General features: G+C 35.3%; 2 protein-coding genes across 2 annotated transcripts; one reads left to right on the top strand and one right to left on the bottom strand.

Moving 5' to 3' along the window:
- The first annotated feature begins 1,609 nt into the window (after positions 1–1,609).
- Positions 1,610–11,862, top strand: LOC128982033 (uncharacterized protein DDB_G0271670-like). The gene is made up of 4 exons (XM_054401072.1): positions 1,610–1,756; positions 3,533–3,572; positions 3,985–4,137; positions 10,412–11,862. The coding sequence occupies exons 1-4, from the start codon at positions 1,610–1,612 to the stop codon at positions 11,860–11,862; spliced, it is 1,791 nt and encodes a 596-aa protein (XP_054257047.1).
- A 1,396-nt stretch (positions 11,863–13,258) lies between these two features.
- Positions 13,259–20,403, bottom strand: LOC128982032 (uncharacterized). The gene is made up of 3 exons (XM_054401071.1): positions 20,124–20,403; positions 15,640–15,927; positions 13,259–14,646 (listed from the first exon to the last, which is right to left on the bottom strand). The coding sequence occupies exons 1-3, from the start codon at positions 20,401–20,403 to the stop codon at positions 13,259–13,261; spliced, it is 1,956 nt and encodes a 651-aa protein (XP_054257046.1).
- Positions 20,404–20,709: the final 306 nt, after the last annotated feature.

The following is a 20,709-nucleotide window of genomic DNA, read 5'->3' as shown; positions in this document are numbered from 1 at the left end:
TTGATTACCCTGATTCAGGGCGGGATCTGGGAACTCCAAAAGGGCAGTATTTTGTTTCCCTTGAATCGGCCAATCCTAAACAACGAATAAACGAATTTGCCATCTTGTAGATTTGAGAGCCTCACGGCGTCCATCTTGGAAAAACCCGAGTTCCGGTTGTCCGATTTTGGTAGACTTTTTTCCTAGTACTTTCTACATCTATTACAACCAAAAACCGTTGAAAAACCATTTGTTGGAATTTTTTCTGTCTCAAGTGCCTATATCTACCCGACTACAAGGGATTTAATGTGTAGGGGTAGGCTGTTCTAAAGACGGCAAGCGGTAAATACAAAAGCCCTGTCATAACGGTGGTCACATGATGAGGTATAGGCAATGTGATCGAAGAAGAACGAGAAATTCGTGAACTACCTTGAGATACAGTAATTTAATGTATGTTGATGGAATTGTAACCATGTTATAGTGGCCAATGTTTGAAAATTATGTTGTTTTAAAGAAATTTTGATCAGGAAAATATTTACCTTTTCAAATCATTATTCGAAAATGAATCATGGCTGGAAGTTTATCAGGCACCAGTAGACAAAAAAATTGATATTTTTTTGGACAGCTTTATGTACTACTTTAACATAGCATTTCCAGATAAAGAAAAAGGTTTATCAGAATAATAATTTGGTTATCGGCCCAACTAAAAGAAAAAAAGAGTTAAATTTAAAAAAATTCAAAAGACATTAGGAAACAAAAGAACCAACAAAAAATAGAACGTATAAAGTTACTCATAAAATGGTCAAAAAGAAAAAGATTAAATTTGTGTCTTACAGAGATTTGAAAAATATCAACATGAAACATTTCGTTGAACTCGCATCGGTAGTTGACTGGGACTACATTTCATTCATCTTTTACTTAGCATAGGCTTACACTACATCAACTAATGATAATATTTTACATCATTCTTTTATGAGAGCTTATTGAATATGACAAATACCAGTACAGTCTACTGCAGTTTAAGTTACCTAATAGAAAATTACCTTTTTTATGTTTTACTAATAGATTATTATAAGTAAAATTTCATAATGGGGTTTTATTTTTGCGTAAATTTGCTGTTTTCCCGTAAAAGGGTTTAAAAGTGGTCGATTCCAATTCTCAAAGACTTGTCATTTAAATGGAATACTGTTGTAATTTATGTTAAAGGTTGTATTATTGCATACCAGTATTCCAGGATTTTCATTTTTCAGCTGCAATAAGAATATCTGCTTCCAGGTTATACGTGAAGATGACCAGTTGAGTATCCTTTATAATTTTAACAAATTGAAAACCAAGTATGAGTAGGATTGTTCATTCAATCCTTAATCGATGCCCATAAAGTAAGGATAGTCCACCAGTCAGATTAGATCAGACTTCGACAAGGTGGACACTGGCATTCCACAGAACCTTGAGCAGTAGCAGGTCTTTTTTAGGCCTATACACTTAGGCCTATAGAGTCGATGCTTTCCACTCCATTGATGTTATCAGCCGCGCCGATGGATCTCAGAGACGCACTCGACTTCTTCAAGTCCAATAACCCCACCTACACCAGAGTTGGCGACTTGTTGATGGAAGTACCTTTTTAATCACCATGTTTGAGGGAGTAAAATCTCCATACGGCGAGACAGTCGTTGTGACCCTGGAGTCTCTAGCCGGAGATGATTTGTCTGCGGGTCTATCTACCAAGACGATTCAACGCTGCGCTGAGCAATACAGATATCGATCCCTACAACAACGGGTTTGGTGACCGTCTTCGCTTGGTGAAGCACGCAGCCCGGGGAGGTAGCAGATACACACCATTGGAGTTTTTGAATATTCTAATGTAAAGCAAGAATGTATTAGACGTATGCTTAAATAACCTTTATACATTTTGATAGTTTTTGTAAGCATTACATAGTAACATTATAACATATGCAATCAGTTGTATTGATTTACATGTGCCTTAACCAAAATTATACTTTAGATTTAAGGAAAGTGTTTGGTCTCAGCACTAATGATGAGTTTGAAGTGGTCACATCCTTTCTCTGCAACTGTTGCAGGACCGTTGGGTAGTGGAAAGTCAGTCTTTGTTTCAATCATGTAAAAGAAATGTGCGATACAAAATTTGTTAAGATATACTGGTATTATACCACCGGAGGCGGTGCAGGTAATACAAATGCTACCAAAATAAACTACATAGAAGGGGCTTCCTAATTTAGAAGACTTTGAAGGCAAAGATCCAACACTTGTGGTTATAAATGATATGATGTTTGAGGAAAAAATGCAGTAGTTGATATATTTACCAAAGGATGTCATCATAGGAATATAAGCGTATTTTTTATAGCTCGAGATATTTTTCACCAGGAGTAGTGGCAGAGAGATATCATTAAATGATCTTTATCTGGTTTGTTTTATAAGTCCTAGGGATTAAATGCACATTATAGGCAGATCCATCCTGAAAATCCAAAGTTTATAGAGGAAGCATATACCAATGCTACAAGTAAGCCTATGATGAAAAGATTTTGTGTACATACAAAAAATGAGAGGAAACAACACCTCCATTCACTTTAATTGTCATCATGGTGTGCTTGAATTAGAAATATAAAATATAAATTAATTAATTAAGTCTTGAGAATGTTATTATTAAACAAAATCTTAATCGAGATTTTGTTATTATATGAGCCTGTGAGAGGAAAAATGGTGTAAGTCACAAACTTGAATTTTTCAGATAATAAGTGAAAATGATAGTTTTCATCCATATATATCCAAGGAATAGTGGTGTAAGTCATTCAGCTTAATATAATAATCTAGAAGGCAGCACAAAAATAGCTATTTACCTTACAAGTGTAGTAAGAGCGTTTTTACATCACGCAAGTGAATGTCGTGCAACGAGCGGAAGCGAGTTGCATAATTTACCGAAGTGATGTAAACACGCTCTTGCGTAACGTGTAACGTACAAGATTTTACCTGACCCGACAATATACCTGGTTACACCTTGGTTTTACCTGGTTACGAACAATATTTTTCATTATCCATTTCACTCACCTTCTAACAGTAACGTTCATTTACAAACAAAAGCTAGGTTAAGAACATTCTTCAAAACATGACAGTAAAATTCAAGCGCACAGCTGATTTCTAGCGTTGAACGTCGTTGGCTCCATAGAGGTATATTTTTTAAGTTAAGCACTCAATGTTATTTAAATGGGTTTCATTACATCACCGAGTGAGTTTTTTCCAACTTTACATCACTCGAGAAGTAACGAAGTTACATACATCACGCTTGGGATATGGAAGTTTAACATGGCGGGTTAGGTAAAAGTATCAAAATATAATCAGCTGTTAAACTGCTAGGAACAGTGGTGTAAGTAACATGATAGTGACTTACTTCACTTTTCCATAAACAGTCTTACCATTTTAGGTTGTCGACTTTCTGTGACAGTGCTATATTTTGTATTCTGGCTAATTTTATTGTCTCATATTTAAAACAAAAGTTATGGAAAGTGATTCTGATGTGTCAGAACCCTCTATTTTGCAGAATTCAGGCTCAGAGTATGTACCTTCTAATAATGAATCAGGTAAGTGTTATTGCTATTTTGTACTTAACCTCAAAAAAATATTTGTGCTTATTAATTTTAATTTACTTTATATCTTTTGGACAAAAATAGGATTTAAAGTATTTTTGTGTGTTTTTTATATGTATATCACTTTTACTACCTTGACAATCAGGCATAATGAGATCAAATCCTCTTAAAGTAGGTTATCAGGACTATACCTAGGCCTAGTGGCTCTGTCCTAAAAGAGTCCTAAGAGTTAGCTGTGAACTAAGAATTCAATAACCTTTCATAAAATGGTTTCTGTAGTTTATACTTAAAAACCTAAAATATAATTGAAAATTTCCTTCCCTAAGTATTTATTTACCTGTAAGTAGGCCTACCTAGGCTAATTCTATTTGTTTCTTTTAAGAAAATTCAGATCAAAATTCTACAGATCCTGAGGATCCTGTTGATGAAGTTGAAGCAACTAATGATGATGGTGGCCCTGGTGTCCTGAAAAAATCTAGAAAAAGGAAAAGGAGCATAAATAAAAAAGACATGAGGAAAATTAAAAGAAATAGTGGTAAGCAATATACTACCAAGAAAGGTAAGATTGTAGCAGAAAAAGAATTTAGCAATGCACCTTGTATGTGTAAAATGAAGTGCAACAACAAAACTTCAAATGATCAAAGAAAAATTGTTTTTGAAAATTTCTATAAGATTGGGCAATTTAGCGCACAAAACGCTTACATTATTGGCTTGTGTAAGCAAAACACACCAAAAAACACCGAATACGGACAGGAAGCCGTGGAGCACGTAGTACTAGTATAAAATATTACATTCAGTTGCCATATGACAGTGTTAATGTATGTAAAAAGTATTTCTTGGATACATTTAAGATATCAGATGGGAGACTTTTTCGTACTCTAAAAAAAGTACGTGATGGTTTCGAACCTGGTAGTGACTTGAGAGGAAAACAGACACCAGCTAATAAAATTGATGAGAATCGTGTTCAACAAGTACGTGCTCATATTGAGTCATTCCCAGCTCATCAATAACACTATACGAGAGCACATAATCCTAATAAAAAATATTTACAAGAGAATCTATATAAATAAAATTAGAGTTTTGTCTGTACATTGCTTAGAATAATGAACTTTTTGGTTATTTTTACATTTCATAGGTCAGAGAAACCGAATCAAACCTTATCTCAATTTCTGTCTGTCTGTCTGTCTGTCTGTCTGTCTGTCTATCTGTCATTCTCTTGGTAACGCTAAAATACGCACTTTATTACAACTACTCCTCAATAACTATAGCACTGTCCCGCCTGAAACTTATTTTCCAAATACTATACATATATGAGATGGTTTTAGACGTATTTCATCGAATATGAGACAGTTAGATATTTAACAGTAAACCCTTGAAAATCAAGTTTTTGTCGATTTTTGACGTGGAATTTCTGGAAGCCCATGTTAACCTTATGAGAAATGAAATTATTGAATCTTAACAGCTGTTTCAATTAAACAAGTTGGTTCTGTTCTGTGATGTTCAATAGCATTAAAGTTACAAGGATTACCAACAGGGTGCAGCACTAGCACTATTATTTCTTTTACATTTATGACAACAGCTAATTTGCAACCTGGAGGCGAGTGAGCGTAGCGAACGAGCTAACCTGAAGGCAAGTGAGCGTAGCGAACGAGCTAACCTGAAGGAAAGTGAGCGCAGCGAACGAGCTCCAACATACAGGTGAGTGAGCGTAGCGAACGAACTTCAACCAGGACGTGATTGAGCCATGCAAACGAGATCAGATAGTAAAAATAAAAGTAAGCCTACCGTTATAGGATCGACCGGCAGACACAGAGGTAATTTAACCTTTTATTGATTGTCATACCGATCCGGAACAACAAAAAACAACATAAAATGAAGCTATGTATAATAGTTTGGCCAGCATATCTTAAAATATGCAAACCAACTGCTGTTCGTTATATAAGAAGGTTTCAACTGAATATTATAAGATCCCCGTGCGTAGAACGGGTACACAGCTAGTCTAAATATAAAAATAATGTACAACTTGTATGTTGATTGTTGCACTGATAACAATGAAGAGCCAGTTTCAGAGTCATTTTATCGCAATGTGTTCAACCATGAATACAATTTAGATTTTCACCAGCCCAGTAAGGACACATGCGTAACATGTGATAAATATAAATTAATGATAGAAACAGTCACTAATCAGGCAGAAAAAATACACTAGAAATTAGTCCATTAATTGACCTTTATATATGACGAGATCCAGACGTCAACTGGTGGTGGTGTATACAAGGGATATTTGAAGAAAAAGGACGATGAAAAGAAAGAAAAAAGAAGCTAAGGAAAGAAAACTAATTGAAATAAAAATAATTATAAAACAAGAAGGCAAGTGCAAAGACAACAATAAAAAAAACAGATGACCCAGCCAGCTCAGATAGTGTTATATATTCTTCACTCGGGAAAAGTAGTGCAGATGTCCTTCCATCTCTTTCAGTTTCATTTCTACATTTTGAGCCAAAAGAGAAACATTTTTCTCCTTCAGCAGCTTTTCATACTTGAGCTTCTCGTTTGAATTCAGGTTAGCCAATCCAGTTCCATTTTGGATAGTTTCTTAGTAGTAGCCAAACACGGGGGTAATCCCGTGACGTCATAATTAGGTAATTGGTAAGTATTTTGAGATTGTAGAGCAGCGTGGATTACGCAGCGACTCTGGCGATGTATGTTGTAGATTGGTTGGTATTGTTATTAGGTCAAGGTTGTCTGAATGTGTTTTTTTAATGTTCAGCTTTAATGTTTCAAATATACCATGTACTGGATTGTAAAAATATGTATTGTTCCATTTAACTATCCATCAACTAGCTGTCTCATATAATCTTCGAACTCTGGGCGGAGAAAGTACGAGGTACTAGATACTTGTGCGTTCTGTATCGGTGACATAGTTACGTCTACTGCGTTTTGTTCTTGAGTGTTTTGTTCTTGAATATTATTATTTGAGATATTAGTAGTTGAAGATATTTTGGGATCTTGAATGGCTGAATTTCGTGTAGACATGTTTTCCTGACGGTAGCTAAGAGTCAAATGATCTGTAGTTTACTCTGTTAACACTTATATAGTGTTTACAGAAGTTCTAAATGTTTGCACAAAGACAAAGACGTTTTAACTTTCCGAGAGATGACTCTCACGGAACGACAACAGATGTGAGTGGTCGCATGTGTGCGCTTATAAATAACTAGGCCTACTCGTTCTCGCGGGGGACCGACATGTGATTAACTGTTATTGCTTTACTTTTTCTAGCGTCACTGATTACGCTTAGCGGTGTTACGGCTTTTTGTTAATGGATGATTTTATCTATGTAGGAGGTAAGAAACCTATTATTGTTTCTGCATTGTGATCAAGATTGTTGTTTGTCGTGCAAACTAGACACGCTTCATTCGTATTGCGTACTGCTTTGTGTCAAGCAATTTTATCCTGTCACATTTTGTAATTTCTGGAGTTTTAATTATATTTCCCTGTTGTATTTTAAGTTTAAGTGTTTCCAGTTTGTGATACACGTCGCCCCATTGTGATTTGTGGAATATTCTCTAAATATACAGGTAATTAATTTTTCTTGTCATATACATATATATATATAGTATCCTAATATATATTAGCTTTTACTATTTATTTATAAGAACCTCACTCCTTAATCATTACTTAAATTAGCTCAACTATTTGTATGAAAGATCCTACGACTATTTCGTATAATCATTTAAATACAACCTTTCTCATAATATAAAAACGAAACTAACATATCTTTCAAATATAATCCTAATTATATGAAAACTTTACAAGGCTATAAACAAATATTTCGGTAAATTTGCACTTACAAAACACTTATCTTTACTCAAAAATTTTTTGCTGTATGAATACAACAATATACGTTACAACCATTTTTACCGCCTATTTTATAATACTTTTCTACAGAATAAAACTGCTTTCGATTAGAAATATTTTAGGTATTGGCAGTGAGTTTTTAGTCTTCTCACGTGATATAAAAATTTGAGGCCAATAAAATAGATGAAGTTCTGGACCATCTCACTAGAGTTTACTAGTGTATTTTGTTGAATATTAATTAAAACTAATGCAGTACATAGCAAACAGCTGATTGATTTATCACTTAACAGATTGCACTACGTTTCTTTTTTGCTTCAAATTTTTACATTACTTGGGAAGTCTATTCTGTGTATAGTCAATGGTTTTATGTTTTTAAGAAAATTGGTATTCCAATATCGCACAATTTATTTACGATCGCTAAATCACTATACGTATTTAATGTCTCACATTTTGTAACAGATGTTATGTATACCGCAAATAATCTTTCTTGTGATATATACAAACAAAAAACTATATCATTTACCTCAAATCATTATATTATAATAAAAAATAAATGATTTAGGATAAAAAAAATATCTTATAATATACATTGTCCTTGTCAAAATAAATGTATGTTTATTCAAGTTCGCCTCATATTTTGTTGTAGTCCTAATGATAATATTAATTACCATAACTAAACATTTTTAAGATTGAAAAATGGTTACCGATTTTCTTAACTAACAATGTATAAACGTATAAATTGTTCTTCACAAAACGAGATATCTAAATATGACTCTAATACATTAATTATTAACTTGTTTGGGTTAAAAAAGGTAAAATGTGATTGCCTAAAATTATACTTTGTTTTTTATTGAGGATTGCTTTATTGACATACGTAAAAATTTCTTCACATTCTAATAATCATAATAGAAAACTATATATTTTACTTAACAATTTTTATATTAAATTATTCTTTGTTCTTTTATCTCAAATTGCTTTCTCACGTACATGAATTGACTCACTTTTTGTTACGCTCTTAAATTATAATATTAATCAAGGTACTTCTCATAGTCAGTTGCTGACTTTATTAAAATACAGCTCGATTCAATTGGTTGTTTTTTATACTATTTTCTTAACATATGATTTGTTCTTCTCAAAATAAACATATAAAATGGTTCTAATACTTAATTGCTTAGTGTGTTTTTTTTTCTTCTAGAGTTAACTAACGCAGCTTTACTTGAAACACGGAGTATTCCTGATTTACTACAGGTAATTATTTGAAAAATCTTAGTTTACGCATAGTTCAGATGGTTTCTATCTCTTTGTAATCTTTCCTTAAAAAATACATGTACAACTAAATATATTTTAGTTAATAGTATTTGTAAAATGCTACGATTGTTATGTGTTTATTTTACTTAGCTCGGTTAATAATTTAATTGACTTCATATCTCGTTCTTGAGACCGAACTAATATTGTTTCTTGTATTATTGAACATTCTTAAGCCAAAAAATATATTTTAAATTGTAATTTGCATCTCCATAAGCATTATAAAATCACGTATCTTGTTTTGGATTATTAAAACGGCTATTCCGCTATCTTTCAAATAATATTAATATCAAAATAAATATTAATAATTAATGGCTGCTCTTGCTAGTCCCCCACTACACCTCATATCCTTTGATTGGGTGGGTAGACCACGCCTCCAGCAAGCCCCGTCCCCACTACGCTACCTGTCCTGTGATTGGCTGAGTAGACCACGCCTCCACTTAGTCCAACCCCCACCAGAGCGCACAAAACTAGTTGAATCTCTTTCAAACTTCACTGTACATCTTGTGTACTCGCACGGTACACATCATGTTCCGTCTCCTTTCAAACCCTTGTCTATCTAGGGTTTGAATGAATCTTTGTCTATCCTTCCTTAACCATTTGCGTTTCCTGAACATGCGACAGTGGTCAAACCAGGTTGCATTTCTATCCATCCTTTACATACAGCAGTGGTAAAACCAAGCTGTATTTAAATCCTTCCTTAACTTGCAGCAGTGGTCAAACCAGGCTGCATTTCTATCCTTCCTTAACATACAGCAGTGGTAAAACCAAGCTGTATTTAAATCCTTCCTTAACTTGCAAATTGGAAAAGCCATTTGCGTTTCCTGAACATGCGACAGTGGTAAAACCAAGTCGCATTTCTATCCTTCCTTAACATACAGCAGTGGTAAAACCAAGCTGTATTTAAATCCTTCCTTAACTTGCAGCAGTGGTCAAACCAGGCTGCATTTCTATCCTTCCTTAACATACAGCAGTGGTAAAACCAAGCTGTATTTAAATCCTTCCTTAACTTGCAAATTGGAAAAACCATTTGCGTTTCCTGAACATGTGACAGTGGTAAAACCAAGTCGCATTTCTATCCTTCCTTAACATACAGCAGTGGTAAAACCAAGCTGTATTTAAATACTTCCTTAACTTGCAAATTAGAAAAACCATTTGCGTTTCCTGAACATGCGACAGTGGTAAAACCAAGTCGCATTTCTATCCTTCCTTAACAGCAGTGGTAAAACCAAGCTGTATTTAAATCCTTCTTAAACGTGCAAACTGGAAAAACCATTTGCATTTCCTTAACACGCAGCAGTGGTAAACCCAAGTTGCTCCTTTCAAGCCCTTGCCTATGTTATATGTCTAAAAGTTCTTCATGCATGTACTGTTTAGTCTTTCTTGCTAGATAATTTGCTTTAGTAGTTGTGACTTGGTGTTAGTGGTTTGAATCTTTGCATGTTTTTTTAAATAACTAATGACCTTGACCTACTTGTATTATTGGTTATTTGAAACTTTATCTTTAAAATAGTTTCTCTGCCCACATGCAACTCCTCCTTTTAGATGTACTTATTCCCCCACCTCTTTACCACACTCATATCTGCCCCCACTCTGTCTATCTATATCCCCCACCACTTAGGGTGGGTATAAATGAGAGAGCATATTGGTTAATAACATAATTCTGTTGCCAGCCTGCAGAAAAGCCATGGACCCCTGCTTAAGAAAGACTACCAAGCCAATGAAGCCAGTGGCAGGCATCAAAAGATCTAAACTTCAGGAGGCGTTGACTGGAGGTATTAAGAAGACGAAATCATCAACTCCTTTTGAAACCCTTGTCAACAAGACTCTGTCGCAGCCGGGATCCTCTTCTTCTGCTTTATCTGACGATGCAAAGAAAACAACTACAATATCTACTCAATCTTCCCAAGAGCCTGGATCTTCCCTTGCCACCAAGACTCTGTCGCAGCCGGGATCCTCTTCTTCTGCTTTGTCTGACGATGCAAAGAAAACAACTACAATATCAACTCAATCTTCCCAAGAGCCTGGATCATCCCTTGCCGCCAAGACTCTTTCGCAGCCAGGATCTTCTTCTGCTTTGTTTGAAGATAGATTGAAGAAATCTTCTTCTGGTAACACTTCGTCGAAGAAACGGTCTGATTCATCGTCTTCCTCTTCTTCTTCTTCGTCATCATCTTCCTCGTCTTCTTCATCGTCCTCGTCCTCTTCTTCTACGTCATCGTCCAAAAATCAAACAATTAAGTCCCCTCTATCCATGCTTCTCTCTCCCATAATTCTCTCCTTGCTATCTCCTATTAAATCTCCAGAAAAGCCATCCACTCCCAAACGTAAGCCATCTCCAAAACCTCAAACACATAGCCTAACTCTTCCTAATTTAAATTCCTCCTCGAACCAAATGCCTGACATAGATTCTCCTGAAATTACCATTCCAAAACCCCCACCCAAATCCCTCCCTGCTGCACCCACCGTTGTTAGAAAACTCTTTACTAAAACTGAATCCTCAAAAGAATCCCTTCCCTCCTATTCAAACCCTTCTGAAAAATTGGTAAAACTCATGGCCAAAAGACGAGCTGCATTTAAGCCCAAGCCACAATGTTCTTATATTTTCCAAAAAGGGGTGAAAAAAGGTGAGCGTTGTGAAAAGTCCTGCTTTTCCGATGCTAATGTGTGCAGCCTCCACACTAAGGGGAAAAGCAGGATGGTACCCACTCAACCTAAAATTATTAGCAGCAAACCTGTCGCTACCAATCCTCAGTCATTTGAAAGACCATCAATAATCGTCAAAAGCCAGGCTCAGGAAAAATCTTGTACATCTGATCCAACACCGAGCACCTCACGTGTTGTTGTGATAGACAAGATTTTGCGTAGCCAACCACGAACGTCAGGCTTTGCTCGACCCTGTCGTCCACCACAAATTCAAGCGAAAAAAACCAGAATTGATAGGCTACCCAAAAACCGTAAATTCGAAATTCTACTGATGACACCAATCGGTGAAGTCATTTTAAGAGAAGGAAATGACAGGTTCCGACTTAAATTACCCAGAGGCATGACCATCCCGAATACAACCCACCGATACTATATAATTCGTGATCGGTCTTCGGGATGGGCATCTGTAACATTATAAATTGGTTTAGTTTCAAATTGATCTTAATTATCCTCTAAATTCTCCTTTAGTATGCAAAAATTGGGAACGCATTTGTTATAGCCTAACAAATGCGTTCCCAATTTTTGCATTTAAAGAGTGACCTTGAGATTTTGGAAATAGATTATTTTAATCAGAGATTTCCATCTAATTTACTCATAAAACATTAGAATCAAATTTGTTATATCCTAACAATGTGTTCCCAAAGTTTCGTGTATAATATTTTGACAAAGTTATTTTAGAAAACATATTGATTGTTCAGGTTGTCCAATATTACATCAACATTATTTTTCTATATTGTAAAATTAACTATTCTAAGGACATTTAAAAGATATATTATGTTTATCTCGTGTTTTGCAAAGATCTTCATTGCCATTCTGTATAAATTAAGTGTAACACTTTATGTTGTAACTCAATATATTTTCATAATCCTCAAAGGCATCTTGGTAAACAAACACAAAATTTATTTGCATTAACTTTTTAAGGTTAATTCCTTTACATTTAATCTTCGTTATCAGGTTTACTTGAATAGTAGTTGTACATTTTATACTTAAGTAGTGTTGAACTTTACAAGACATTGAAAACAAATATATAAATGGTTAGCAACCATTACACTTTGTCACTGTGGGGGAAAGGTAGTTGAAAATAAGAAAAATAATAAAGGAAATAAATCGAAGGACCAGCCTAAATTAGGCAAAGGAGTGAAACAATTCAAAATTGATAATGTTGGGATTTGTCAGCTAAATATTTTACATAAATAATTATTAAAAAAGTAACAAGACTAGTTTTCTGTTTAATATACAATATTGTTCAATTTCTGAAAAATAATTTGTCAAAAAAAAAAACTTAATATTGATGAAACTCACCAAGAATGTCAATCATTATATTCAAGTTCATTGGTGGAACCGTCTTGATGGATTCATAGTTTCTTGAGGTGTTTAAGTTCAAGTTCATTCATGTCTTGATGATTGAAATATCACTTTTAAAAAATGTCTTTCTTTCTTGTAGAATTTAACAATGATGTTTACAATAAGGATTGTATAATGTAGTTGAAATTAAAATGATTAATATTTGCCTAAATCCCATGAAAATTGTATGTGAGTTATAAAATAAAATTGAGAATAAAAATGATATGTAGTGATTGTACTGAAGATAGAAATGCAATGTTTTTTTATAATAATCAAGAATATGATGTAAATAAACATTAAATTAAATAACTTTCAGCTGTCAAGAAATTGGGATGGGAAAGAAAAATAGGAAATTGTATTCAGAACAAAGAAGAAATAAAATTATAATATATTGAAATCAATTTTGAATGAAAATATGGAAAAGTGATGAACTAGTACGCAACAACGCCGGCCACCGTTGAACGTCTGGTTCAACCAAAGTTGGTGTCACTCATTGGCATTGGATAGACTTGGGACACTGGGTGAATGTATTCTCTATCAGTGGTCTTGACTTTTACCACACGGACAATGTTGTCTTTCTCAGGAAGTAATTCACTGATACGGCCGGTTGGCCAATGGCATGGTAGGGTTGAGGTTTTCAGGAGAACTAGATCACCAATCTTGATGTTTTCAGTCGATTTTGTCCACTTGTGACGTTGCTGGAGATTATGCAAATATTCTAGGCTCCATCGTTTCCATAGATGTTGTGAAAATTGTTGCACTTGTTGCCAACGTGAAAGTCGATTGGGTGACACATCGAGTAGACGTGGTTCAGGGATGGAAACTAATGGTGCACCTGTCAAGAAATGTCCTGGAGTAAGTACATCTAGTTCTTGAGGATCGGTCGAGAGAGGTGTAAGAGGTCTTGAGTTAAGAATTGCCTCAATCTGCGTTAATAATGTCATCATTTCAGGAAGTGTGAGGATGGTTTTATCAATAACTCTAACTAGGTGTCGTTTAACGCTTTGAACTGTTCTTTCCCATAGGCCACCGAAATTAGGGGCACAAGGAGGATTGAAATGAAACCTGATGTCTGATGGAGCAAAGTGGCTTTGTAATTTATCACGTGCATCTGAAGAAGCGATGGTGTGCTGTGTGATACGGTTTAATTCATTAGCAGCACCCTTGAAATTGGTGCCACAGTCACAGTAGATGTGAGAACAAATTCCTCGACGACTAATAAATCTAGTGAGCGCTGCGATGAATGCTTCTGTTGTCAAGTCAGTTACAAGTTCTAGATGCACTGCTTTAGTAGTCATACAAATGAACAAACAGACATAGGTTTTGGTAATTTTAAGAAATCTCATGTTAGCTATTTTGGTATCAAATGGTCCCATGAAATCAGTTCCAGTATGCAAGAATGGCTTAGATGGGGTGACTCTGGGTTTCGGTAAAGACGCCATTAATGGAATGGTGTTTGTTGGTTTGTGTCGGAAACATGTGACACAGTTGTGGATCCGTTTTCGAATGATGTTTCGTGCGTTTAAGATCCATACACAACGAGATAAGATGGATTGGATGAATAAAGGACCGGCATGCAAGTAGGTAATGTGCCAGTAGTCTATGTAAATATTTGTGATGTGGTGAGATTTAGGTAATAATATCGGATGTTTTGACGGGTATGGAAGTTCAGAATTCTGAAGACGCCCTCCGACACGAATAATGTCATTGTCATCCATGAACGGATGGAGTGGTTTCAGTTTGTTAGGACAGTGGTTAGCTCGAAGTTCCCGTTTTTCAGTGGCGAAGACTTCTGATTGGACTCTGTGAAAGATCTTCAATGTAGATATTGTGCGCAATTCGTCAGTTGTGATGAAACCTATAACACGATTCTGTTTATTCAAACAGTTGTGTTCGAATCGTAAAACAATTGCAATTATACGTACTAGTTTTGTCCACGATGAATAAAATTTGAGTGGTTGCCATTCAGTGATACCTGTAGTTACAAACACAGGCAATGGTGTTGGTTTTAATTCGGACGAAACTTCAGAATTAAAGTCAGTTTTTGGATGCTCTTGCTTTGGCCAATCTGTTGATGGACGTGAAAGCCATGATGGCCCTGACCACCACATATGATTTTCTACCAGCTGTTTGACTCGTAAACCACGAGAACCACAGTCAGCAGGATTGTCATTAGTGTTAACGTGATGCCACACTTCAGTGGAGTGCGTTTCTTGAATCGCGGCAACTCGATTGGCGACAAAAGTTTTAAGTTGGTAAGCTGGGGTTTTGATCCAGGTTAAGACAATTGTGGAATCAGACCACAAGAAGATGTTGTTTGTATTAAACATGTTGGGAAACAATGATGTGCAATGTGATGTCAACTTTGACAGCAAATGAGCTGCACATAACTCTAAACGAGGTATTGTGGTGCGACGTAATGGAGCGACACGACCTTTTGCCATAACAAAGTTTATGGTGACTGAATCATCAAGATGAACACATCTGAAATAAATTAAACAAGCAAATCCTGTTTCTGAGGCGTCCGCAAAACCATGAAGCTCAATGCTTTTTAAAGAATGCAGATTTAAAGAACGTGGTATGGTGATGTCTGATAAATATTGAGTATCATCGGAGAATCGTTTCCACTGATCGATAATAGAATCAGGTAAAATGCTGTCCCAACTGATTCCAAGAGTCCAGATTTGTTGCATAATACACTTGGCTATCATGATGCATGGAGTTAAGAATCCACACGGGTCATAGATTTTAGCGATTGCGCTAAGAACATGTCATTTTGTAAGATTTGCGTTAGAATCTAGATTAGTGGTAACGTAAGTGAAAACGTCCAACGTAGGTGACCATTGGAGACCTAATACAGTAAATTGAGGACAGGAGGATTCAGACACAAATTTTGGAGTTTCGCGATGTGACTCAGGAAGATCTTGAAGCAACTGTTCTGAGTTTGACATCCACTTGCGAAGTTCGAATTGACCACATTGCAATAACTGAGTAAGTTGAGTCTTAAGTTGTATGGCCTCTTCCAAAGTGTCTGAGCCAGTAATAATATCATCCATATATGTATGGTGTTTTATTGCATAGGCTGCTTGAGGGTACTTGTGACCTTCATCAGTAGCTAGCTGGTGCAAGGTTCTAATAGCTAGATATGGAGAACAATTCATACCATATGTAACAGTGTTAAGTTGATATGTTTGCATAGGCTTATTTGGTGAATCGCGCCATAGAATCAGCTGATAGTTACGATCCGAAGGATGAATCACAATTTGGCGATACATTTGTTTGATGTCTGAGCACATGACAATACGATGTCTTCTGAACTGAGTCAGAATGTCAGCTATGTTAGGTTGCAATGCTGGACCAGTCAGTAACAAGTCATTGAGTGAATGGCCAGAATCAGTTTTGCAACTTGCATCAAATACAGTTTAGTTGTTGCATCAAATACGAAGCTTAGTTGTTGAACTAGATTCTTTTAACACCCCGTGATGAGGTAAATAATAATGTTGCGGAGTTAATGACGACACATCTATGTGAGACATATGATCAAGAGATAAGTATTCATGCATAAAATCTTTATACAGCATAGAAAAACGTTCGTTACGCGAAAACTTACGTTCCATTGCAATTAAACGTTGCTTAGCTGCATCAATGGACGAACCTAACATTTTGGATGAGCCTTTAAATGGTAACCGTACAATGTATCTACCGAGTTCGTCTCTGGTATGAGTGTCTGCGAATAACTTTTCACAATGAATATCTTCTTGGGATTGTTTTTTGTGGTTTGGGATTTCTTCTAAAAGCCAAAATCTTTGAATGGAATCGTGTATGTCATTTAAACTTGTTGTATGCAAACAAATATTTAAAGTACTCGATTGAGATGTGCATGATTGCAATGTATCAGGTGTACATGGAGTAGTACCAATAATTATGTTACCACATGGAGTATCAATTATTGATGGCAATGTGCTGCCGAGTGATGTAACAGGACCCGTGAATAAATGAGTTACCAAGGATGCTCCTAAAATGACATCAATGCGGTTAGGAAGATGAAAATTAGGATCTGCTAATTGTTCATGTTTCAAGCGTGAAACGACCTCTGGAGCTACTGGACAACGAGGAATGTTCAGTGTAAGCTTATCAAGTATAACAAATGAATGGTTCGGCTGTAGTGTAATTCCCGATAAAGTCTCAATGTTTGCTGTAATTTGCCCCTTTGTTTTCGTACTTTGCTGACTGATGCCTACAATTTGAGTAAAACATCTACTTCGAGGAGTATTCAGTAAATGGACAGCACGTTCAGAAATAAGAGACGCCATGCTTCCTGTATCAATAAGCGCACGAAATGTTTGAACCTGTCCACTGGAACTACGTATGTTAATTAACAAAGTTCCCAATAAGACCATTGCTGTTTGTGAAACAGTGGTTCGAGGATTACGGACATGTAAGTTGATTGGATTTTTTGCATCTGTATTAAGATTAGATGGACGAAACGGTTCATTACGTTTGTGTGAATTGGATTGTCCAGCTTTATTTGTGAATGTCAGTTCTTCAGTTGGAAAGTGCAATAAGGTGTTGTGACGTTTACTACAATGTTTACAAACTGACTGAGACTGACATGTTTGAGAACTATGATTTCCTAAGCAAGAAATACAATGGTGATGTGATTTTACTGCCTGGAATCTGTCTTGTGGTGATAGTTTTAAGAATTTGGCACAGTTGTATGTTTTATGATCAGTGCCAACACATCCAGCACACAGCAACGTTACTTGTTGAGATTTAGTTTTTGAGTTGAATATTGGACTTGTTATAAATTTACGTGTGTTAACCTGTTTTTCCGGAACATGAGAGATACGTGATTCTTTAAAACACGATGTGGTAGCAACTGCATCCTCATGCCGATCACATTCAGACGTTAGAAATTCAAGTATTTCTTCTGCAGAGGGCAATGTGTGAGCTGTAGCCTATCTGTTGTCTCGGAATGTTTCAAGACGTTTGCGTAAATCCACATCAAGTTTCCGAAGTAGCAAAGCCGTCAATAGATGGTTAGAATTGCTGATGTCACAATCGATTACAGTTAACGCCTGAATATGTTCATTGTAGCTGTTAACAAACGTGCGAATTCCAGAAACATTGCGACTAGAAATGTCTGGTAAGTCAAGAATAATATTGAGATGAAGTAGGCGTAAGCGTCTGTCATTTTGGTAACGTTTAAAAACCATTACGTAGGCAATGTCATAGTTAGCCTCAGTAAGTGAAAGGTTTTTAATCAGGTTCAATGGTTCTGATGACAAAACACTTAATAAGTATTGAAACTTAGTTACTTTGTTTAACGTGTCGTTTTTGTGAATTGTCGTATTGAAGACATTGATGAAGTTTGACCAATCAGCGAAGTTCCCACTAAATTTAGGAAGTTCAAGTTTTGGTAGTCGCGCTGAACATGACTGATGCTGTATAGTTAATTCAGCGTTCGAACCAGGAAGGCTAAGTTGTTCATCGCCAGATGACAACATATCATCAATAGAAGAGGTCAACTCTATGAACAAGTCTGATACACTGTTTTGATCAGCTACCAAACGCTCCTCAGTAATGTTCCCCTCATCCTGAACTTGAACCACACGTTCCAAATTGCAAAGAAAATCGTCATATTTTCTTTGAATTTCATTGCGGTAATTGGTCAATTTTCTTAAGTCCGATTTGGTAATAGGTGTGTCATAATTGTTAATAATCTCTAAAAGATGAGAAAATCTAGCCTTTGTCAAGTTGGTGAGACGTATGTAAGTTTCAGACTTGAAATCTGTTGATCTGTTGCCGGGCATATTGCAATGGGCGTGTTACGTACAGTCAGACACGTAGGGACAGAAGGAATGAGAAGTAAGATGGATGTTTCGATAATAGACTATAAGGCCACAGGGCTGATAACAAAATAATCCTGCTCGATTTGGACCAAGAATTTGTGGGGGAAAGGTAGTTGAAAATAAGAAAAATAATAAAGGAAATAAATCGAAGGACCAGCCTAAATTAGGCAAAGGAGTGAAACAATTCAAAATTGATAATGTTGGGATTTGTCAGCTAAATATTTTACATAAATAATTATTAAAAAAGTAACAAGACTAGTTTTCTGTTTAATATACAATACTGTTCAATTTCTGAAAAATAATTTGTCAAAAAAAAAACTTAATATTGATGAAACTCACCAAGAATGTCAATCATTATATTCAAGTTCATTGGTGGAACCGTCTTGATGGATTCATAGTTTCTTGAGGTGTTTAAGTTCAAGTTCATTCATGTCTTGATGATTGAAATATCACTTTTAAAAAATGTCTTTCTTTCTTGTAGAATTTAACAATGATGTTTACAATAAGGATTGTATAATGTAGTTGAAATTAAAATGATTAATATTTTCCTAAATCCCATGAAAATTGTATGTGAGTTATAAAATAAAATTGAGAATAAAAATGATATGTAGTGATTGTACTGAAGATAGAAATGCAATGTTTTTTTATAATAATCAAAAATATGATGTAAATAAACATTAAATTAAATAACTTTCAGCTGTCAAGAAATTGGGATGGGAAAGAAAAATAGGAAATTGTATTCAGAACAAAGAAGAAATAAAATTATAATATATTGAAATCAATTTTGAATGAAAATATGGAAAAGTGATGAACTAGTACGCAACAGTCACCATTCGTTTTTTTAGCATGGAAATAAATATGATAGAAGTTTCTATGTTTGGTTTTTCTTATTAAAACCCCTACTGATCTATTTTTAATATTGCAAATTACTAAAACGTAAAGATGTATCGTTTTTATGATCAATACAGTTGTATACATTTTATTAGCTTAATAACTTTGTCCAACAATTAGGTCAAGGTTAAACTGAAGAGTTTTTAAAAAATAATAAAATCAGCTACATATCTTCTGATTCACTCTCTGAACTAAAGGATAAACTTCTTCGAAAATTACCACACAACTTTTTAGTTGTTGTCAAATTTATACTTAATTAGTGTTGAATTTTATTAGACATAGCCAATGAATATATAAATTATTAGTAGCCATAATACTTTGTCTACATTCGTTTTGTAGCAAGAATAGGAATAAATAAACCAGAATTTTATATTTTTAACATTACAAATAATTTGTTGCTCTGCTATGTTACCATGACTTAAAAATTGCTAAGCTGTAATATGTAATGATGTTATAGAAATGTTATTAGCTTGATTAACTGTGTCCAACAATTAGGTCAAGGTTAAACTGAAGAGTTTTTAAAAAATGGTAAAAAGCTACATATTTTCCGATTCACTCTCTGAACTAAAGGATAATCTTCTTCGAACATTACCACAAAACTGTAATACTCGACAAAGTTTATTTTCTCCATTTTCAACTTCATCTGCTTGAACTGGAATCTTTGGTGTTTCACAGTAGTCCGAATGAAATTCATTGTTCGGTGTAGGTTGACCTTGTTCATTGTTCACATCCTCGTCCAGTTGTTCTTCCTCTAGCATCTCTTGCAAGTCCTCGTCGATTTCTGTATCACTTTCATTTTGTGCTTCATCAAAATCAGTCTCCCAGATTCGAGGCTCTACTCCAGTAAGGTTCGTGTGGTCTGTAGGAGGCATTGCGAATGTGTAAGCTATAATGCTGCTTCCTGCGTTATTAAAAAATCCCGCCCACGACCCCCACCACCACCGTAAAATACTTATGCCATTGGTGGAAAGGGTGGGGGTCTAACCCCCCCCTTATTGAATAAATGGAGTGGGGGGTTATACACTGTGTTATATAATTATATGAGTCACGCACGCAACCGATATCATTCCAATGAACACAACCATGCAGTGTGTAATATAGCTAGTTTCCTTAGTAGTGTCTTAAACTACAAAAATGTATCAATGTGAAAATTGTCATGAGTCTTTTGAGGATGAATT

This window comes from Macrosteles quadrilineatus, unplaced genomic scaffold (assembly GCF_028750875.1).
Source record: "Macrosteles quadrilineatus isolate MER2022 unplaced genomic scaffold, UCM_ALF_1.0 Scaffold_83__1_contigs__length_474695, whole genome shotgun sequence".
In the NCBI taxonomy this organism is placed as follows: domain Eukaryota; kingdom Metazoa; phylum Arthropoda; class Insecta; order Hemiptera; family Cicadellidae; genus Macrosteles; species Macrosteles quadrilineatus.
The sequence above is the reverse complement of the archived record's forward strand: the minus strand, read 5'-3'. Positions and strand labels throughout refer to the sequence as shown.